Source organism: Hyperoodon ampullatus (assembly GCF_949752795.1).
Source record: "Hyperoodon ampullatus genome assembly, chromosome: 3".
Lineage (NCBI taxonomy): Eukaryota > Metazoa > Chordata > Mammalia > Artiodactyla > Ziphiidae > Hyperoodon > Hyperoodon ampullatus.
Window position 1 is genome coordinate 84971956 of NC_136916.1, and position 17783 is coordinate 84989738.

Here is a 17783-nt window from a genome sequence, read left to right on the forward strand (position 1 = left end):
AGTAACTGTATCCACTAAAGATTTCATTTAAGCATGAGTATATATAAATCACGTCAGTATGGTTGAAAAGTCACAGTAAGAATCCTTATCCTTGACCAAATTTCGTATTTCCTCCCTTGTGGGAAAGTGCTTCCCAATACACTTTTCCTGTCACTATCTACTTCCCAGCCCATTTTCTCTTCAGCCCCGACCTTCAGTATTTAGCAAAGTAAAAAAAAAATTCAACTAGTCATATTTTTATAAAATGGTTTGCTCTGACCAACTTTCTACTACAAACATAAAACAATGAGAGGTAGAACACTGCTAAACTTTAAAAGTTAATACTACACAAAACTAAATTCAAAGCAGGAAAACTAATTTCACAGGAGAGAACTTTACCTTGGTATCAAAATCTAAGTCTTCATCATCTGATGTAGGCCATGAATCATCAACACCAGGTTTGTTGGAAAGGCTTCAGAGCAAAAATATATAACAAAAATGAGTGACTTCATTTCTTTAACCGAAAACAAACAAACAAAATCAAGTGAAAGGTTGGTTATCTATATATTAAATGATGTTTTCTGACATCATTAAAATGTGGCCTCTGTTTTAGAAAAGCTTTTAGTTACCTATTTCTGCTTCCATCTCTCCCAACCTATGAAATATCTAGCTAAGACCCATTCTTAGTTCCCATAACAAAGGGTGACAGCCAATATACTGGCAGAGCCTAAGAATAATTTGTTTGCACCAAAAGTCCTAAAACCTCAACTGAAAACCCATTTAATGGGTAACATAACTTTTGTTTACCAGAACTGGAACAAACCTGATGACCTAAAACAAAGTAGAAGGATATGCTGCTCCTTCTCCATTGTCCGTGCCTGGTTCAAAGAGTAATCTGTGTCCATCAAAAATGGCAGTCTTGGTTCTCCAGCAGGGAAACCACTTATTAAAGAAGGCTCCCGGGGCTATCCCGATGGCGCAGGGGGTTAAGAATCCACCTGCCAATGCAGGGGACACGGCTTCAAGCCCTGGTCCGGGAAGATCCCACATTCCACGGAGCAGCTAACCCCGTGCACCACAACTACTGAGCTTTCACTCTAGCGCCGGCGAGCCACAACTACTGAGCCCACACGCCACCACTACTGAAGCCCGCATGCCTAGAGCCCATGCTCCGCAACAAGAAAAGCCACCACAATGTGAAGCCCGTGCACCACAATGAAGAGTAGCCCCCACTCACCGCAACTAGAGAAAGGCCGTGCGCAGCAATGAAGCCAAAAATTAAATAAATAAATAAATAAATGTATTAAAAAAAAAAAGAAGGCCCCATTCCTTCCCTTTACTCTAAAACAGTACAGGGAGTCCCCTGAAATGTTTGAAAGTTAAATGTACAAAAGTCAAAGAACAAATTTATATGTCTAATTTATATGTTAAACCATTCCCAGAGAGATTAAAACATTAAAAATTATAAAGTCTACTTAGTTTTCCTATACAGGTCCTGCCTTATTCAGGTCCACATAAATAGCTAGCTCTTAAAAACCCTCATAGGCACTCAGATCCCCAAGCAGAGACAGTGCTGTAGAAACAGAGTCCTGGCAGCTGTGCCTCTCTTTCCCTATGTACTGCCTAAATATCTTCCTTCCTATAGGCTCCCCTCCTAAATCACCCCTGTGCCTCACCCCTGAGGCCTGCTCAATGGCAGTCCCCAACCTTTAAGATTTCAGCCTGTGAAGGCAATGGTTCCTGAATCAAGGATGGGCTCGGGACTTCCCTGGTGGCACAGTAGTTAAGAATCTGCCTGCCAATGCAGGGGACACGGGTTCGAGCCCTGGTCTGGGAAGATCCCACATACCCCAGAGCAACTAAGCCTGTGCGCCACACTATTGAGCCTGTGCTCTAGAGCCCATGAGCCACAGCTACTGAGCCCACGTGCCACAACTACTGAAGCCTGAGCACTCTGCAACAAGAGAAGCCACTGCAATGAGAAGCCCGTGCACCACAACGAAGAGTAGCCCCTGCTCGCCACAACTAGAGAAAGCCCACGCGCAGCAACAAAGACCCAATGCAGCCAAAAATAAACAAATAAACAAATGTATTTATTTAAAAAAAAAAAGAAAAGAAAAAAGACTCTAGGAAAAAAAAAAAACTTCAGAGAACCAGGCAAGGGTACTACCCTGAAGGGAAAACCAAAACCAGACTGGGAAGGCAGTAAGTAGAGAAATCAACTAGACAGATGCTCTATGTAGATGTTGAATTTAATTAACATAATATGGTCTATAGGCAGATACTCTTCTCTTACAGAAAACTAATTCACCTTAAGGAGAGTAGACATCGTTATATCTAAGGAGACCTGCCTAATGAGGTCTTGCTTGTATAAAACCCTATGGTTCTGAGGCCTCAGCTACCTGAGATCTGCCATAACACCTTAATGGTAAATACAAGGTACTAGTTACCACTGCAATTGTCAAATATATCAGGACAAAGGCTTGGACTAACCAGGCTTCTTAGGAAAACTCTAAATCAGAGTTAGTACATAACTAAATTTGACTTTCTGAGTTGATCTGATTTGGGTCTGTATCTTGACCCCAGTGCTACACAGGTACTTATCAATCTCTGCTGAAGGACATGAGAGTGGATCTGAGGCTGACCGTCACATCACAGGTCAGCAACTTGTTGTCTATGGAATCATGGGTCAATTAACCAAGCCCTCCAAACCACAGCTGCCTAATTAATTAAAGTAAGGTATATAGCACAGCTACTTTGTAAAGCGATTGTGATGACTCTATGATGTAACAAATTTAAGCACATAATACAGTGTCTAACCCAGAGTAGAACACTCAACAAACATTGGTTTCTTTTCTCCATGTTCCCTTAGTTAAACATACAAGTTTTAAAAATCCATAAAATCCTACCTGCTTAAAGACTCTTCTTCAAGACTCTTAACCACTGTTAAAGGAAAAAGTAAAACACATTTTAAATCAACAATAGAAAAATACAGAATATTAAAAGTGTAAGACTGATGCTTTGTTAAAAAGTATCCCTCTGTGGGCTTCCCTGGGGGTGCAGTGGTTGAGAATCTGCCTGCCAATGCAGGAGACACGTGTTCGAGCCCTGGTCCGGGAAGATCCCACATGTCGCAGAGCAACTAAGCTCGTGTGCCACACTACTGAGCCTGAGCTCTAGAGCCCACGAGCCACAACTACTGAGCCCGCGTGCTGCAGCTACTGAAGCCTGCACGCCTAGAGCCTGTGCTCCGCAACAGAAGACACCACGATGAGAAGCCCGCGTGACGCAAAAAAGGGTAGCCCCCACTCCCGCAACTAGAGAAAGCCTGCGTGCAGCAACGTAGACTCAACGCAGCCAAAAATAAAATTAATTAATTAATTAATTTTAAAAAAAGTATTCCTTTGGGATCACACCTGGACAGTATACTAGAGTGAATGCTGATTATACCACTGCTAGGCAATTATGCATGAGAGCCATTTCCCCTCCTTTACATTTATCATATGCAAAAAAAAAGAACAGTATTTATCAAAATTTGTTACCTAAAAGTGAAGTGCTGTTTACAATGACCATAATCCTAACCAAACTGTGAGACTGACAGAAAATGGTATCATTAGTAGAATCAGTACCATAAACTGACAATAGCAAACTTAAATAGCATGATATTTCTGGACTTCCATCACTCAGAGCAGTGCGTACAGAATACATGTATTTTGCCATCACGTAACACAACTTCTCCAGCTCTTCAGTTCAGGGTGAAAACGCCCTGTCACAAGGAAGCCTGGTCTACAGGCGCTGTACTTTAGAGCATGGCAAAACACAGGAAACAAACTCTTTCTGGCCCTATTTCCAATTGCAAGATAAGCATGAAAGACTTTGTAATTCCAGTTTTATAAAGGATAATCTCCTGAAAGGGAGGCGGGGGAGGGCAAATGGGGTCAACTGGATGGTGAGGATGGAGAAGTTGAATTTTTTTTAAGTTTTCAATATATATACATTTTAAAAGTATAATCTCTTGAGACTGTCTCCTTCCATTGCTCGAGAGTCTATCTGGACCCACCACCACATAGAGCAGCATGGTCCAAACAGTTAGTGCTGTGTAGTAGTGAGGGATGTCATTTTTCTCAACCCTTCCCATTATGTGGCAAATGATTATAGAAATCATGCTTTTTCAGCTTGTAAGGCATATGTCATTGTATCTTAAGCTGATGAACAAAAAAAGAGAGGGAGGGAAGGAGGGAGGGAGAGACTCTGGTACTGCTGGACAACATTTCACATGTGTTGTCATAATCTGATGCTGGGGGAATGAAGCACATGCAGTAACTCCACAGGGAGAGGACACCTGCAAGCTTGCGCCTCGTTTCCTTCAGACTTCGCACCGTGCGCCTTTTCCCTTTGCTGAGTTTGCTTGGTATTCCTTCACTGTAATAAATCACAAGCATGAGTACAACCACATGCTGAGTCCTGGGAGTTCTATGGAAGAGCCGAACCTGGTGTGGTTTGGGGAACCTCTCAAACAGTTGCACTGTTTACATGAAGTCTGTATTATTTGGGTTGATGTGTTATATGTGATTACAGTCAGGTTATTTCACAGAATAACCTTCCTCAAATCTGTTTTTCTTGATATTTGCCTGTATTTCTATACACATTTGAATAAAGGCATAAAAGGGATAGATGAAACAGTGACGTCAGAAAGTAATTGAAACAAACAACAATCCTATTTCAACCAGAAAAAAACCAAAGAATTCTGATGATTGATAATATGTTCTAAAGTATGAAAGTTCCTATAAAGAAAATGAAAAGATCAGTTAATTTTCTCCAACTAAGCAGGATTTAATTCCTCACAGTTGACTCCCAGGTTTTTTGTTTTGTTTTTGTTTTTGTGGCCACACCGAGCGGCATGCAGGATCTTAGTTCCCCAGGGATCAAACCCATGCCCCCTGCAGTGGAAGCAAGAAGTCTTAACCACTAGACCACCAGGGAAGTCCCAGTCCCAGGTTTTGAGAACTCTGGGAAAACGCGGGCAAGCGTACTCACCAGGCCAGACTGTTTTTGCTGACCCTGCGTGGGCAGCTGCCGCTGTTATGAAAAACTTAGGTAGGACCTTGGTAGATGTGATGATTTTTCCAGATTTGGACATCAGAAGTACCACTCATGTAAAAAGTAGATGTTATGACTCTTAAATTGTCCTTATGAAAAGGTTACCACCAAAGAACTTTTAAGAGTTAAATCCAACTTTCTTTTCAGTAATTTTACTTGATATAATTGATACTCCCTCCTTGAAATTTTCATTAAAAAATTTTTTTGCAACATCACCACCATCCTCTCCTACTTTTCTTTTTTTTTGTTTTTCCTTTTTAATTTTTATTTTGAATGAGAGTTTTATTTAGCACACTCAGATGAACAAATATAGGAACTGATCTACCACGCGCCACAACTAGAGAGAAGCCCGCACACTGCAACAAGGGGTCTGCACGCCACAACTAAGACCTGACGCAGCCAAAATAAATAAAAAATTTTTTAAAAAATAGAGACTGATCTATGTGGAATAATGCTACTTCCCTCCATCTCAAGACCCTCAGTCCTCAGTTAAGGGCTTTGTAATTCCACTGACATCTTTTCGTCATTGGCTGGTACTCAAATTCCTTGAGGAGGATCCCTGCAGTATGTGACTCAGATTGTCCCCAGCAGACCTTCCGTTTGTCCCGCTGTGGAGCTCAGTGCCTGCCCTACTTTTCTCCAGGCCATCCTCAAGTGTTCTTTACCAACCATCCCCACAGCACCCTTTCTGCACCAGCAAAACTGAACTGCTCATAAATCCTGCCAAGTCCACTCGTACATCTCAGCCTGTGCACTGCTGTTCTTTCTGCAAAACATGTGATCTTGATAGATGTTCCTCCAGCCAAACGCTGTCCTTCTGCCTCTTTACCTGGCAAACTTCTCCTCACTCTGCACGCTTACCTTAAAGTCCACGCACTTTTTAAAAACTCTAATTCCTCACCATGGACTTAAAATATCTGGCACATATGAAACACCAACTTAAAAAAAATACATAAAGACAATTTATAAACTCCTAGTGGGCTCTGGGACATAGTAAGCACAGAATAAAGTATACTAAATAATAAAAATGATCATTATAATAACAAGCTCCTAGAGGGCAAGGACTGTGTTTTTTATTATTTTTTTAATTTTTGTTTTAATTTTTTTTTGCAGTACGCGGGCCTCTCACTGTTGTGGCCTCTCTTGTTGTGGAGCACAGGCTCTGGACACGCAGGCTCAGAGGCCATGGCTCACGGGCCCAGCCGCTCCGCGGCATGTGGGATCTCCCCGGACTGGGGCACGAACCCGTGTCCCCTGAATCGGCAGGCGGACTCTCAACCACTGCGCCACCAGGGAAGCCCAAGAACTGTGTTTTTTTTGTTTTGTTTTGTTTTGTTGCAGTATGCGGGCCTCTCACTGCTGTGGCCTCTCCCGTTGCGGAGCACAGGCTCCGGACGCGCAGGCTCGGCGGCCATGGCTCACGGGCCCAGCCGCTCCGCGGCATGCGGTATCCTCCCGGACCGGGGCATGAACCCGTGTCCCCTGCATCGGCATGTGGACTCTCAACCACTGTGCCGTCAGGGAAGCCCAAGGACTGCGTTTTTTAAATGCTTGCATCCTGTGACATCAGAATAGTGCCTAGTACCTAAAAGATACTTGATAGTTATTTGTTAAGTGGACAAATTAACAAATAAATAAGAATATTTTCTTTGAAAATTCCATTTAAAAAAATACTGAAATTAACCAGGGACAACTCTATTATGAGCACCTTGAAGACCAAAGCTCTATTTCATTTCTGTATCTCCTCTAACGTGTAAAACCAACCTACAGAAGTTCTTTGATGGACAGAGGTCTACTATGTTAGAGGTGTCCTCATACAGATTGTACAATGCGCTGGGTGCCACATCTAGGGAACACAATAGTGTATTTCTTAACGTGAAGTATCTTTGTGCTTTTATTAGAATTTGCTGAGTCTCCAGTTGGGCTATTTGAATAACTATGATAATCCTTTAACTAATGGCAACAGAGCATCTTGTTCTAACAAAATTATAGTGTCATGACAATTATCCAACACACAGAAGAAAACATCTGGTTCTAATGAAGTCAGCCTATCTCACTCTGTTTGGACTTGTGAGGAATGAAGTTGGTAATAGCGAGACATCGCTGGTACAATAATATGGAAAATAACCAGTGCTTCGCTACCAGGCATTGCTTTTCTGACTTCTGTACTATCGGTAGGTAGCTTTCAAAAATAATCTCTTCTTGGTACACTGCACACTGGCTCAGCTTTGCAGTTCTTCTTGTTTGCCATTTGTTTAAAGTACCAGGAAGGTACTGTTGAGTTCCCAGGCCTAAAGATCGTAACTTTTTTAGCCTTAGCCACACACACCCTCCCCGACACACTCAAAGACCTTATGGAGAGCCCACATCTTAGCCCAGATCTTCACGATGAGTTACCCTTTGGGGCTCTTACTTGTCTTTTCTGCTAGCAGATGTCAATGGGAACCGTTTTAGGCTGTCAGAGAGGTTCAAATGCTCCTGCCAGGGGAGAGCAGACTTTCCTTTTTCCTTTGTTACCAGACCTGAACCTCAAGGCTGCGTTATATCCTGTGGGGCACTTTTTCTTAGGTTGTGGAAGGTCCCATATCATCCTCCTCAGAGAAGTGGGTGCCAGCTTGCCTGAGCGAGGCTAATCACTATACAATAACTAATATTCATGTGATTATAGAGGAAACATACAACGTACTAACCAAAAAATCTTTTTTCTTATTTACGCAAAGATTTAATATGGGATTTTAGGGGCCATGATTAAATATGTGGATTTCTTTTCAGACAACACTGTCTGATTTTAAATTACCTACAATTAACTTCTTAAACAATTCTGAATACTAGACTATTAAGAAATTAATTTAAAAAATAAAAATATACATGCAGTTTACACACTGGTTTTTTTCATTGCTTTTTCATTATTAAAACTTCCTCACTCTTACTTTATCTATGGTAGGGTCACCAAGAGTAATTCACTATCAGACGTCTTACCTGGGCTGCTATTTTGAGAAGGAGTTTTAGGTCTCTTTTCTTCTTTATATTCAGAAATCAGTTGGCAGTTGCTATGTATTAAAAATGTGATAAATAACATTACTATTTTAATACTAATATGAAAAACAATTACCAAATATATTAAATTCTTTGATCACTTCAGACAATGTCAGAGCTATTACCAAAACTTCGATTGTGGGACTTCCCTGGTGGCGCAGCGGTTAAGAATCCGCCTGCCATTGCAGGGGACACGGGTTCGAGCCCTGCTCCGGGAAGATCCCACATGCTGCGGAGCAACTAAGCCCGTGCGCCACAACTACTGAGCCGGAGCTCTAGAGCCCACGAGCCACTACTGAGCCCACGCGCCACAACTACTGAAGCCCACACGCCTAGAGCCCGAACTCCACAACAAGAGAAGCCACCGCAATGAGAAGCCCGCGCACCGCAACAAAGAGTAGCCCCCGCTCACCACAACCAGAGGAAGCCCGCGTGCAGCAACAAAGACCCAATGCAACCAAAAATAAATAATATATAAATTAATTTGTAAAAATCATATTAAAATCCCAATGTGTGTGTCCTTTCATAGGTTTAACATTCTAATGTTGCAGTTTTCAGGAAAAATGTCAGCAATCAGGGTGATTAGCTGTCCTTTCTTTGTGGTTTGTAATTCAGCGACTCTCAGCTATTCTATAATTTGTAACTGAATTTATTTATAAATATATGACCTCATTAAATTAGATAACATAACTGCCCCCCATTATTGCAGCTAATCGCACCAAGAGTAGAAAACTAATTGAAGTCCAGACCTGGCTTGGACCACTACTACTCCTTCTCTACCTACTCAAACTCTGAACCAGCAGATCTTTCTTAGAATGATGCTTAAGCTCCATGTTCATCTCCAGTTCACTTGGAAGACATAACCCTACTTTTACCATGGATGCTGACAAGTCCTGGACGGGGCTTACCTCTCCTAATGCCAACTAACCTACTTGAGATTCAGGGATTTCTGGTGAATGGGTTCCTTATGAGGCAGAATCTGAAAATACTTTGAAGTCTGAGGCAGATGTAAATCATTTAGAAGATTTTCATTATCATGGAAAACAGATCACTTGAGGGGCCAACCTCAGTTATGGAATCTCAGGCAAGCTGGCTCCCACTACTCCGAGGAGGATGATATGGGACCTTCCACAACCTAAGAAAAAGTGCCCCTCAGGATATAAAGCAGCCTTGAGGTTCAGGTCTGGTAACAAAGGAAAAAGGAAAGTCTGCTCTCCCCCGGCAGGAGCATTTGAACCTCTCTGACAGCCTAAAACGGTTCCCATTGACATCTGCTAGCAGAAAAGACAAGTAAGAGCCTCAAAGGGTAACTCATCGTGAAGATCTGGGCTAAGATGTGGGCTCTCCATAAGGTTTTTGAGTGTGTCGGGGAGGGTGTGTGTGGCTAAGGCTAGGAGGCCCAGGTGCCAGAACTGGGTGCTGCTGCTTTGGAACAGTGGCTGAGCTACAGGCATATGTATGAGAACTAAGCAAGTTGTCACTTTGAAGTCTAAGTGTGCATCACCATGAAAACTGAGGAATCTGAATCAGCAAGGGCATCCTGGGAGCAAAGGACAATCGTGACCCGACTGCAGCACTGGTTTCTTTTTTTCTTTTAAAATTATTAAAGGTCTTTATAGAGCAACATCCACACTCCAGATCCAGCTGCCAAGGAGACCCTGCTAAGACCAGTTTTAGTAGCAACACTGCAGCAACAGAATCAATGCAAGCAACAGAATGATGAGAATGCCCTTTTTTTTCCCCTCCAGATGAATTGTGGAAGAGGACTGTCTCTTTGATCTTAGGGAATCCCTTAGGTTCTTGCAAAATTTAAGAGGGAGAGTATAGAAGTAAGTCCCCAAGAGAAAATATAGGATAGTCTGCTGAACTAAACACTTCAAGACCCAAATAACAAGTTAGAAAAATCAGAGCTGTGACACTACTTGTACCCCATGCATAGGGGTTACACTTGGAATGAAATGGATAATGTTAGGATCTTTAAGGATATAAAGTCTTAAAGTCCTGAGATAAAGAACCCTGTGCCCACTGCTACATCTAACTCGTCTGGCCTTTTGGCTGGGTTCCAGCTGATGATAGGGAACATCTCACCACCATTCCCAAACTGCCTGCACCAAACTAGAACTCTCACCTGTCACATAACAAGTAACAGTTAAATTATTTTTAACCACAGTTTAGTGATAACTGGCATTTTAATGTAAACACTTACATATGAAAACCATAAATACGAGCATATTCGTCTGCGGTCCTTCCATAGAAATCTTGAGAAAAGACATCAATACCTTCTTGAAGAAGAAGCCTGACTATATTTGTTGAATCATTGTTTACAGCAAGTATGAGGGCTGTTCTAAAATAACAGAGAGATAATTTCACCCTTAGGAACTTTAGCTAACTTACTTTAACAGCTAATTTAATATACTTTACCAAGTTAATATCTTGCCAATCCATGTAGAACTGACCATTTACACGTTCAAGTGTTCATCTTTGTAAATTACCTCCAAGGCTAAAATGAAGGGACAAAAAAGAAGCCTCCTGTCCCACTCGGATGGCATGTAGTAGAAACTGCTAATTTAAAGTCCTTGATGGACAAGAAGCTATGCTGAGGTCACTTATCTGAAGCAGGTGAGTATATAAAGGAAGAATTCCCCATTTCTTCCTTAGTCTGTTATATTATACTTCAAAATCAGCTAGAGGTCAGGTTAAGGAAAAGCTATTTGCAGGCTTAAAACAATAATATTAATAATAATGAAATAAAAACAGTCATGCTTGCAGTTAAGGATGCTGATAAGCATGTGCTAGGCACTAAATGAAATACTATATATGTAATCTTTCTTCCACACAACCACCCTTGAAGGATATACTACTATCCTCCTTTTCATATCAGGAAACATATTTGCTGATAATAAGTAACGTTCCCAAGGTCATACACCTAATAAGTAGGAAAGCTAGGAATTAAACCCAGTCTGAATCTACAGCCCATCATTTTCCTCTTTATCACCCACCTATGACTTGTCTTCATTGAAGGAAATGTTTATCCAATTAAAGCTATCTTTCTTCATTCTACCTTCACCAATTAAAAATAAGAACATCAAAATGTATTAGAAATGGGGCTTCCCTGGTGGCGCAGTGGTGGAGAGTCCGCCTGCCGATGCAGGGGACACGGGTTCGTGTCCCGGTCCGGGAAGATCCCACATGCCGCGGAGCGGCTGGGCCCGTGAGCCATGGCCGCTGAGCCTGCGCGTCCGGAGCCTGTGCTCCGCAACGGGAGAGGCCACAACAGTGAGAGGCCAGCGTACCACAAAAAAAAAAAAAAAAAAAAAAAGTACTAGAAATGAAAAAGGATAAAAACTGATGAGCCCACAGTATCTGGTAATAGTGATTAACAATCACTTTGTGATCACCTAGTAACAGCAGTATTCTTCAAAGAAAGTAATTTAAAGCAAAGAGTCATCCCAAAGACATGCATCTTTTAAGGAAAAATATATACAAAGTAGAGGTTAAAAAATTATTATTAAAGAATTAAGAAATTCAATACTGTGTCATAAGGTAAATTAAAAAGTAGAATCCATACTTTATAAAGCTAATAAAACTAATATGAAACCCCTTAGCTATTATAAGATCGTATGACCAAAAGAAAGAAAAAAATCAGGTGGCAAATGACATCAGTCAATATTATAAAGGAATATGAATCCTGCTATATATTATTTTTCATGATACACAGTCAGAATAATTGCTTTTCGACCTGATGATGTGTTGATTATACATTAATCTCTTCTTACTAATTCAATCTTTCTGTCACCACTCTAGAACAGCACTAAGGTTTTTAAAAAGAAAAAGAACAAACTACTGTACCTTTTCATCTTATCAACTACATGTATATTTGCTTCTTTCTTTACTAAAAATTCCACCATTTGCTGCTTGTTTTCACTTACAGCAAGTAAAAGTGGTGTGAAGCCCTCCTGTAAAACAGAAGAAACACTTTATATAGAATGTACAAAGTTACATATTTCTAAACTGAATTTTAAAACTTATAATAGATTCTCTGAACTTAAACATCTAACACAGAAAGTAAATAAAAAGGAGCCCCTTCCTTCTCACCCACCCTGTGCTGCTTCCTTCTCTTTAAAATGCTCCTCCTCACTTCTTCACATGATTAACTGCAAAGTCATTCTCTAAAACTCACTTCCAACATTTACCGGTTCCAAGGATCTTTGCTTCTATCACAGTATTTATCAGGTATACTGTAGTTATTTTATTGCTCTATACTAGTCTATACACTCTAAACACTCCTCCAGAGATAATCATTTAACTATTAAATCAACTGCATATTTTAGGAACAATGCTGAGGAGAAAGATATAATACTGTCTGCAACATGCATAACCTATCCAATGATAACCAATTAACCTCATAAGGTTTACAGACAGTCCAATGGGAATATGATTCTTCACATGAACATGTAAAGAAAAAGAGTTTTTTAAAAAAACCAACTTATAAATTCTAACTTGAAAAATTCAATCCCATTCTTAAGAGATTCTTTTAAAATATGAAATAGATTAGAAATTAATGACTGTTTTAAAATCTAGAAATATTTATCAAAATAAACTGTAATACAGGAATTGGAAACACAGATGCTTATGGAGGCAAAGTAGGTGACCCAAGTAAGTGAAGAACCCAGGTGAGGCCAGCAAACCGGAGAACGCGCCCCATACAGAAGGGGCACCCTTTGCACGGCAGACCAAACAGTAGCATGGGCTCAAGGGGGACCAGATTGGATTCCTTAAGAGAAGCCTGAAATGCAGATTTCTGCATGAGTCTCCTAAATTTTAAATGCTGACTCAATTTGTGGAGGAAAGCTAAACACATCCAGGGGCCAAGTTTAGTCTATAGCCCACTTGTGTTTTTATGTCTGCTGTGAGTGTTTCCAAACGGGTGGGTATAAAGCAAATATTTGCATGTAAAACCTTTCCTTTCTTTAGGGCTTCCCTGGTGGCGCAGTGGTTGAGAGTCTGCCTGCCGATGCAGGGGACATGGGTTCGTGCCCCTGTCTGGGAAGATGCCACATGCCGCGGAGCGGCTGGGACCGTGGGCCACGGCCGCTGAGCCTGCACGTCCGGAGCCTGTGCTCCACAACAGGAGAGGCCACAACAGTGAGAGGCCGGCGTACCGCAAAAAAAACAAAAAAACTTTCCTTTCTTTAGTATCATGTGTTTTACAAAAAAAAGTGGGTCCCAACATGTAATAAAAATTGCTATTAAGATTCATAATACCCACTTCAAGAATGTTTCCAATGCCTGTTAAAACTACAATCTATTTCTATAATTCTCCCTGATATTAACCAAATGGATAATTAGTTCATAAGACTGCTGAAACTAAATTATTAAAACAATTCCTATCTGTACTGTTACTAACTTCATGGGTTTTGATGTTTAAAACTATCATCTTGCTTATGCCAGGGCCCAGTGAACCTAACAGACACACTGCAAGACTCTGTCATGCAGCTTTCACCAAAAGAAGGCTCATGCTTTACTCTTACTGCAGTCAGGAAAACCCTGTTTATGATAAACATCTGTTGACCTAATGACCTGGATGATAACAAAAGGTGCAAAATCCGCAAAGTGTCACACTCTACTTACTAAATGACTCACCATAAGCAAATTTCTAAAGACTCTCTGAGTGCCAGTGAATGATTAGTGGTTGGAAGGAAAAAGGAGTTATTCTTCAAGCCAATAGATATTGCCAATAATATCCCTTTTACCTTCTCAATTACAGAGGCAGAGAAAGATAAAAGTCAGGCTAATATTGTTGGAAAGGAGGGAGTTGATGGAAGTAGCATCTATCAAACTCCAACTCTTCTAGAGATTTCTTATTTTTGAGATCTGTGAATTTATAAATCACACTCATCCATTCCATTGTTCTTAACCAAGGGCTGTACCAGAATCTCGAGGAAATATTTCCAAACACACATGTCCGGGCCTTGCTAGATTTATTCAATCAAAATCTTCAGGGGAGAGCCTAGGCTTGTAAATTTTTTATAAGTTCTCCCAGGTGACTGTGGTTCACGAGCACAATTCTAGCTGAGAATTAGTGTAGCAACCATGTCAGTCTCATCTCTACCCACATGGCCAATTCCTTTTCTCAATTGAGGATTTGAAAAAAAAAAAAGAAAAGTGTAAGAGATCAGAGTCACCAAAACTACATTTAATTTTTCTGGGTAAATAGGTAGAACAGGGACAAGTAAACTGAAAATGCAACTTGATCTCATTACTTATAAACCCTTTACTTCCCATCAAGACATTCTAGATTTGAGAGCAGACTCTAGACTCTTATCTAAGTGGCTGTTTCTGCCCAAACAGGATAATATGTCAGTTAATTATCTGTTCTTCTCCCTTATTTCCCATTTAATCACCACACGTTCATTGCCAATCTGATTTCCTCTGAGTCCTCCTAAAATTGATCTCCAGGCAAGGTTACAGTTCACTTAGGCTCTTTCCCAAAATAAGAATTATTATCCCCGAAACCTGAAAAGAACTTTGCCTAAATACATAAACTGAAGGGAAAAGAAAACCCCAAAAACCTCTTCTTGGCATTTCCTAACTGCCAAATTTCCAAATTGGCCTGCGTATTTCTTTTTTTTTAAATTTAATTAATTTATTTATTTTTGGCTGCGTTGGGTCTTCATTGCTGCACGTGGGCTTTCTCTAGTCGCGGTGAGCGGGAGCTACTCTTCCTTGTGGTGAGCAGGATTTTCATTGTGGTGGCTTCTCTTGTTGCGGAACACGGGCTCTAGGCGTGTGGGCTTCAGTAGTTGTGGCTCGTGTGGTCTAGAGCGCAGGCTCAGTAGTTGTGGCTCACGGGCTTAGTTGCTCCGCGGCATGTGGGATCTTCCTGGACCAGGGCTCGAACCCGTGTCTCCTGCATTGGCAGGCAGATTCTTAACCACTGAGCCAACAGGGAAGCCCGGCCTGCATATTTCAACTGCTCTCTCCTTTTCCTATTCCCTTTTCCCTCTGAAGCCTTAGGCAATGAGAGAGAAATCATTTTTACATAAATCATTTTTTAATAAAATAGGAACTTGTCAACAGCAGCAAGATTGTTATTATATTGTAAAATGCTTTTGTTTTGTTTGAGTTTTAGGACAAAGTCTATCTCCAAGGCAAGTTTTGCATCTCTCTGTTGTTTTACACTAATCAGAAAAAAAATTTGAGCGGGGGAAAAAATATTTGGGGAAAAAAAAAAAGTCTTATCTTTAACAAATGCAATGTTTTCACAAATATCTGCCATAGACACATAAAAGAAAGCTATACTCTCTAATGTTTCTTTAGAAATATAATGATTTAAAGTGAAATCTTAGATAATTAAGTTATTTCAAAATATTTTCACTCAGGGAATGCTTGAGCTTCCAAATATGTAAAACTGACCCCATCTATGTCAGCAGAGGGAGTTCCTGGCGGGGCTGCAGTGGGAGGAGGTAATGTGTGTCCCAAAGAAAAAGCAGGAACAGCAGCTTCGCCATCACCTGCTCCCCATGCACAGCTACAACCCTGCTGAGGAGCCACCCGAGGGTGAGCGTGGAAGACCCCAAGGTGTACATGGTGGACCAAATGGCCACCAGCATAAGTGAACACCCTTGCTGGGTGTCAAACACGACCTGCTCCACTTTCCCCGATCTTAGAACCTGGGGTCCTGGAGGGCTCAGGGCCTGCTGCCTGCCCTGGCCACCGGCACTCACCCAGCTCTCCCTGCTGGATACTGGGTCTCCTTCCTCCTCCCATCCATCCCCAACAGCACCCATTCCCTGAGCCCCTGCAAGCAGCCAGCCCCCACCTCACCTCACTCCCCCCAGGTCTTTGTCTTGTGTGGGCTCTTGAGCCCACCACCCACTCCCAGGCATATCCTAATGGGAAGATTTTCCTTCTGGGGTAGAAGGGTGGCTGGGAGACAGAATTGTGCTCTTTCTGTGAGCACCACCTTTCTCCAGCCCGTGACTTGGCTTTGGAGTTGTTTCCATGGTAACAGGGCCTGATGGGTGGTATTCAGTGTACATATTATTATAGATAAAACATCTGCAGCTAAAACAAACAAAAAAACAACCATGTATGGCGAATATTTTGTAAATATAGTTGAGCTATACCTTGTTGCTTGCTTCAATGTTGGCGTCATGTGAAAGCAGCTTTGCTGCGAGTGATATATTCTGATAAAGGGCAGCATAGTGGAGAGCAGTGTTGCCACTGATGTCCATGACATTTGGGTCGGCACCATGTTCCAGCAGAATAGTTGCACACTCCTCTTCCTGGCATTGTATGGCCTATAAGTGTTATGCCAAGAAACAGACTGTAAATTCTAGGAATTCAAAGTAAACATTCCAGAAGTTTCACCAATTCGTTATATTTAAATGAGATAAATCCATCTTTATTCTAAGTAGTTAAATCAAATCCATCTCACGTTGACATGGTTGGCTACTATGTACCTTCATCAGAGCTGTCCTGTTTTCGTTGTCACAGAGGTTAAGCTGGCATTTTCTCTCCACTAGGAGAGTTACCACTGCCGGATGGCCATTGGCACAGGCCAAATGGAGAGCAGTCCTACGAAACCGAGAGGAGTTTTTAGGAAATTAGTAGTGCACTATTTCAAAACATACAATTGTTCATGTAATTGAAAACATTTAATAGCATGCTATTCCTATCCCTTGAAAACAAATATTTAGTTTTCTTCTGGAGAAAGAACAATATATATTAGCTCTTCTTACTCTCCACATTAACGAAAGAACAACCTGCTTGAATAGAAAAAGCATGACCTTGAGATTCAGCTCAACTTGGGTTTGAATTTGACTTTAACTGTGTCACTTATTAGCTGTCACTTAGCCTTTCTGTGCCTCAATTTCCTCATCAACAAAATGGGGATAGAGCAGTAGTTACCTCACAGGACACCACTGTGATGCTTAAATGAGAACCCATGCAAAGGGTTTAGAACAGTTCCTCGCACAGCTAACAGCTCAATAATTATTAGGTAATATTATCATAATTATTACTATTACTACTATTTTACAAGGGCAACATTTCAATTAAGTAAAAGGATATTATGCCTCTTTTGAAGATATGTCTTGAGGACTAGAGAGAACACTGTACTTCAATGATTCTAATATGCTCACTTTCTCACATTTTAACATCTCTGACATTGGAATGAAATTTATAATTCACGATGTCTTACAACTATAATTGGTAGCATTTTTTGTTTGTTCGGTTCTCATTTTTCCTGTTGGTCTAATTATCATAATGTCTCTGTGCCTAAAGTTGCCATTTTTTAAAATTTAAGTATAGGTGATGTATAATATTATAAATTATGGAACTTCCCTGGTGGCTCAGTGGTGAAGAATCCACTTGTCAATGCAGGGGACACAGGTTCGAGCCCCGATCCCAGAAGATTCCACGTGCCACAAAGCAACTAAGCCCGTACACCACAACTACTAAGCCTGCGCTCTAGAACCCGCGAGCCACAACTACTGAGCCCACACGCCTAGAGCCCGTGCTCCACAACAAGAGAAGCCACCACAATGAGAAGCCTGCACACCGCAAGGAAGAGTAGCCCCCGCTCGCCACAACTAGAGAAAGCCTGCGCGCAGCAACGAAGAACCAGCACAGCCAAAAATAAAAAAATAATAATAAATAAAAAT

At 41.2% G+C, this 17783-nt stretch overlaps 1 protein-coding gene across 1 annotated transcript in view; it reads right to left on the reverse strand.

The window, feature by feature from the left end:
- LOC307050997 (ankyrin repeat domain-containing protein 26-like) overlaps positions 1–17783 on the reverse strand; it is a gene marked incomplete at its 5' end in the record, with an annotated part of 144022 nt that overhangs the window by 118929 nt on the left and 7310 nt on the right. The window contains 6 exon segments of the mRNA XM_079701311.1: positions 379–451; positions 2889–2922; positions 8059–8129; positions 11965–12071; positions 16245–16418; positions 16581–16695. Of these exon segments, the coding sequence (XP_079557437.1) occupies positions 379–451; positions 2889–2922; positions 8059–8129; positions 11965–12071; positions 16245–16418; positions 16581–16695 (574 nt within the window).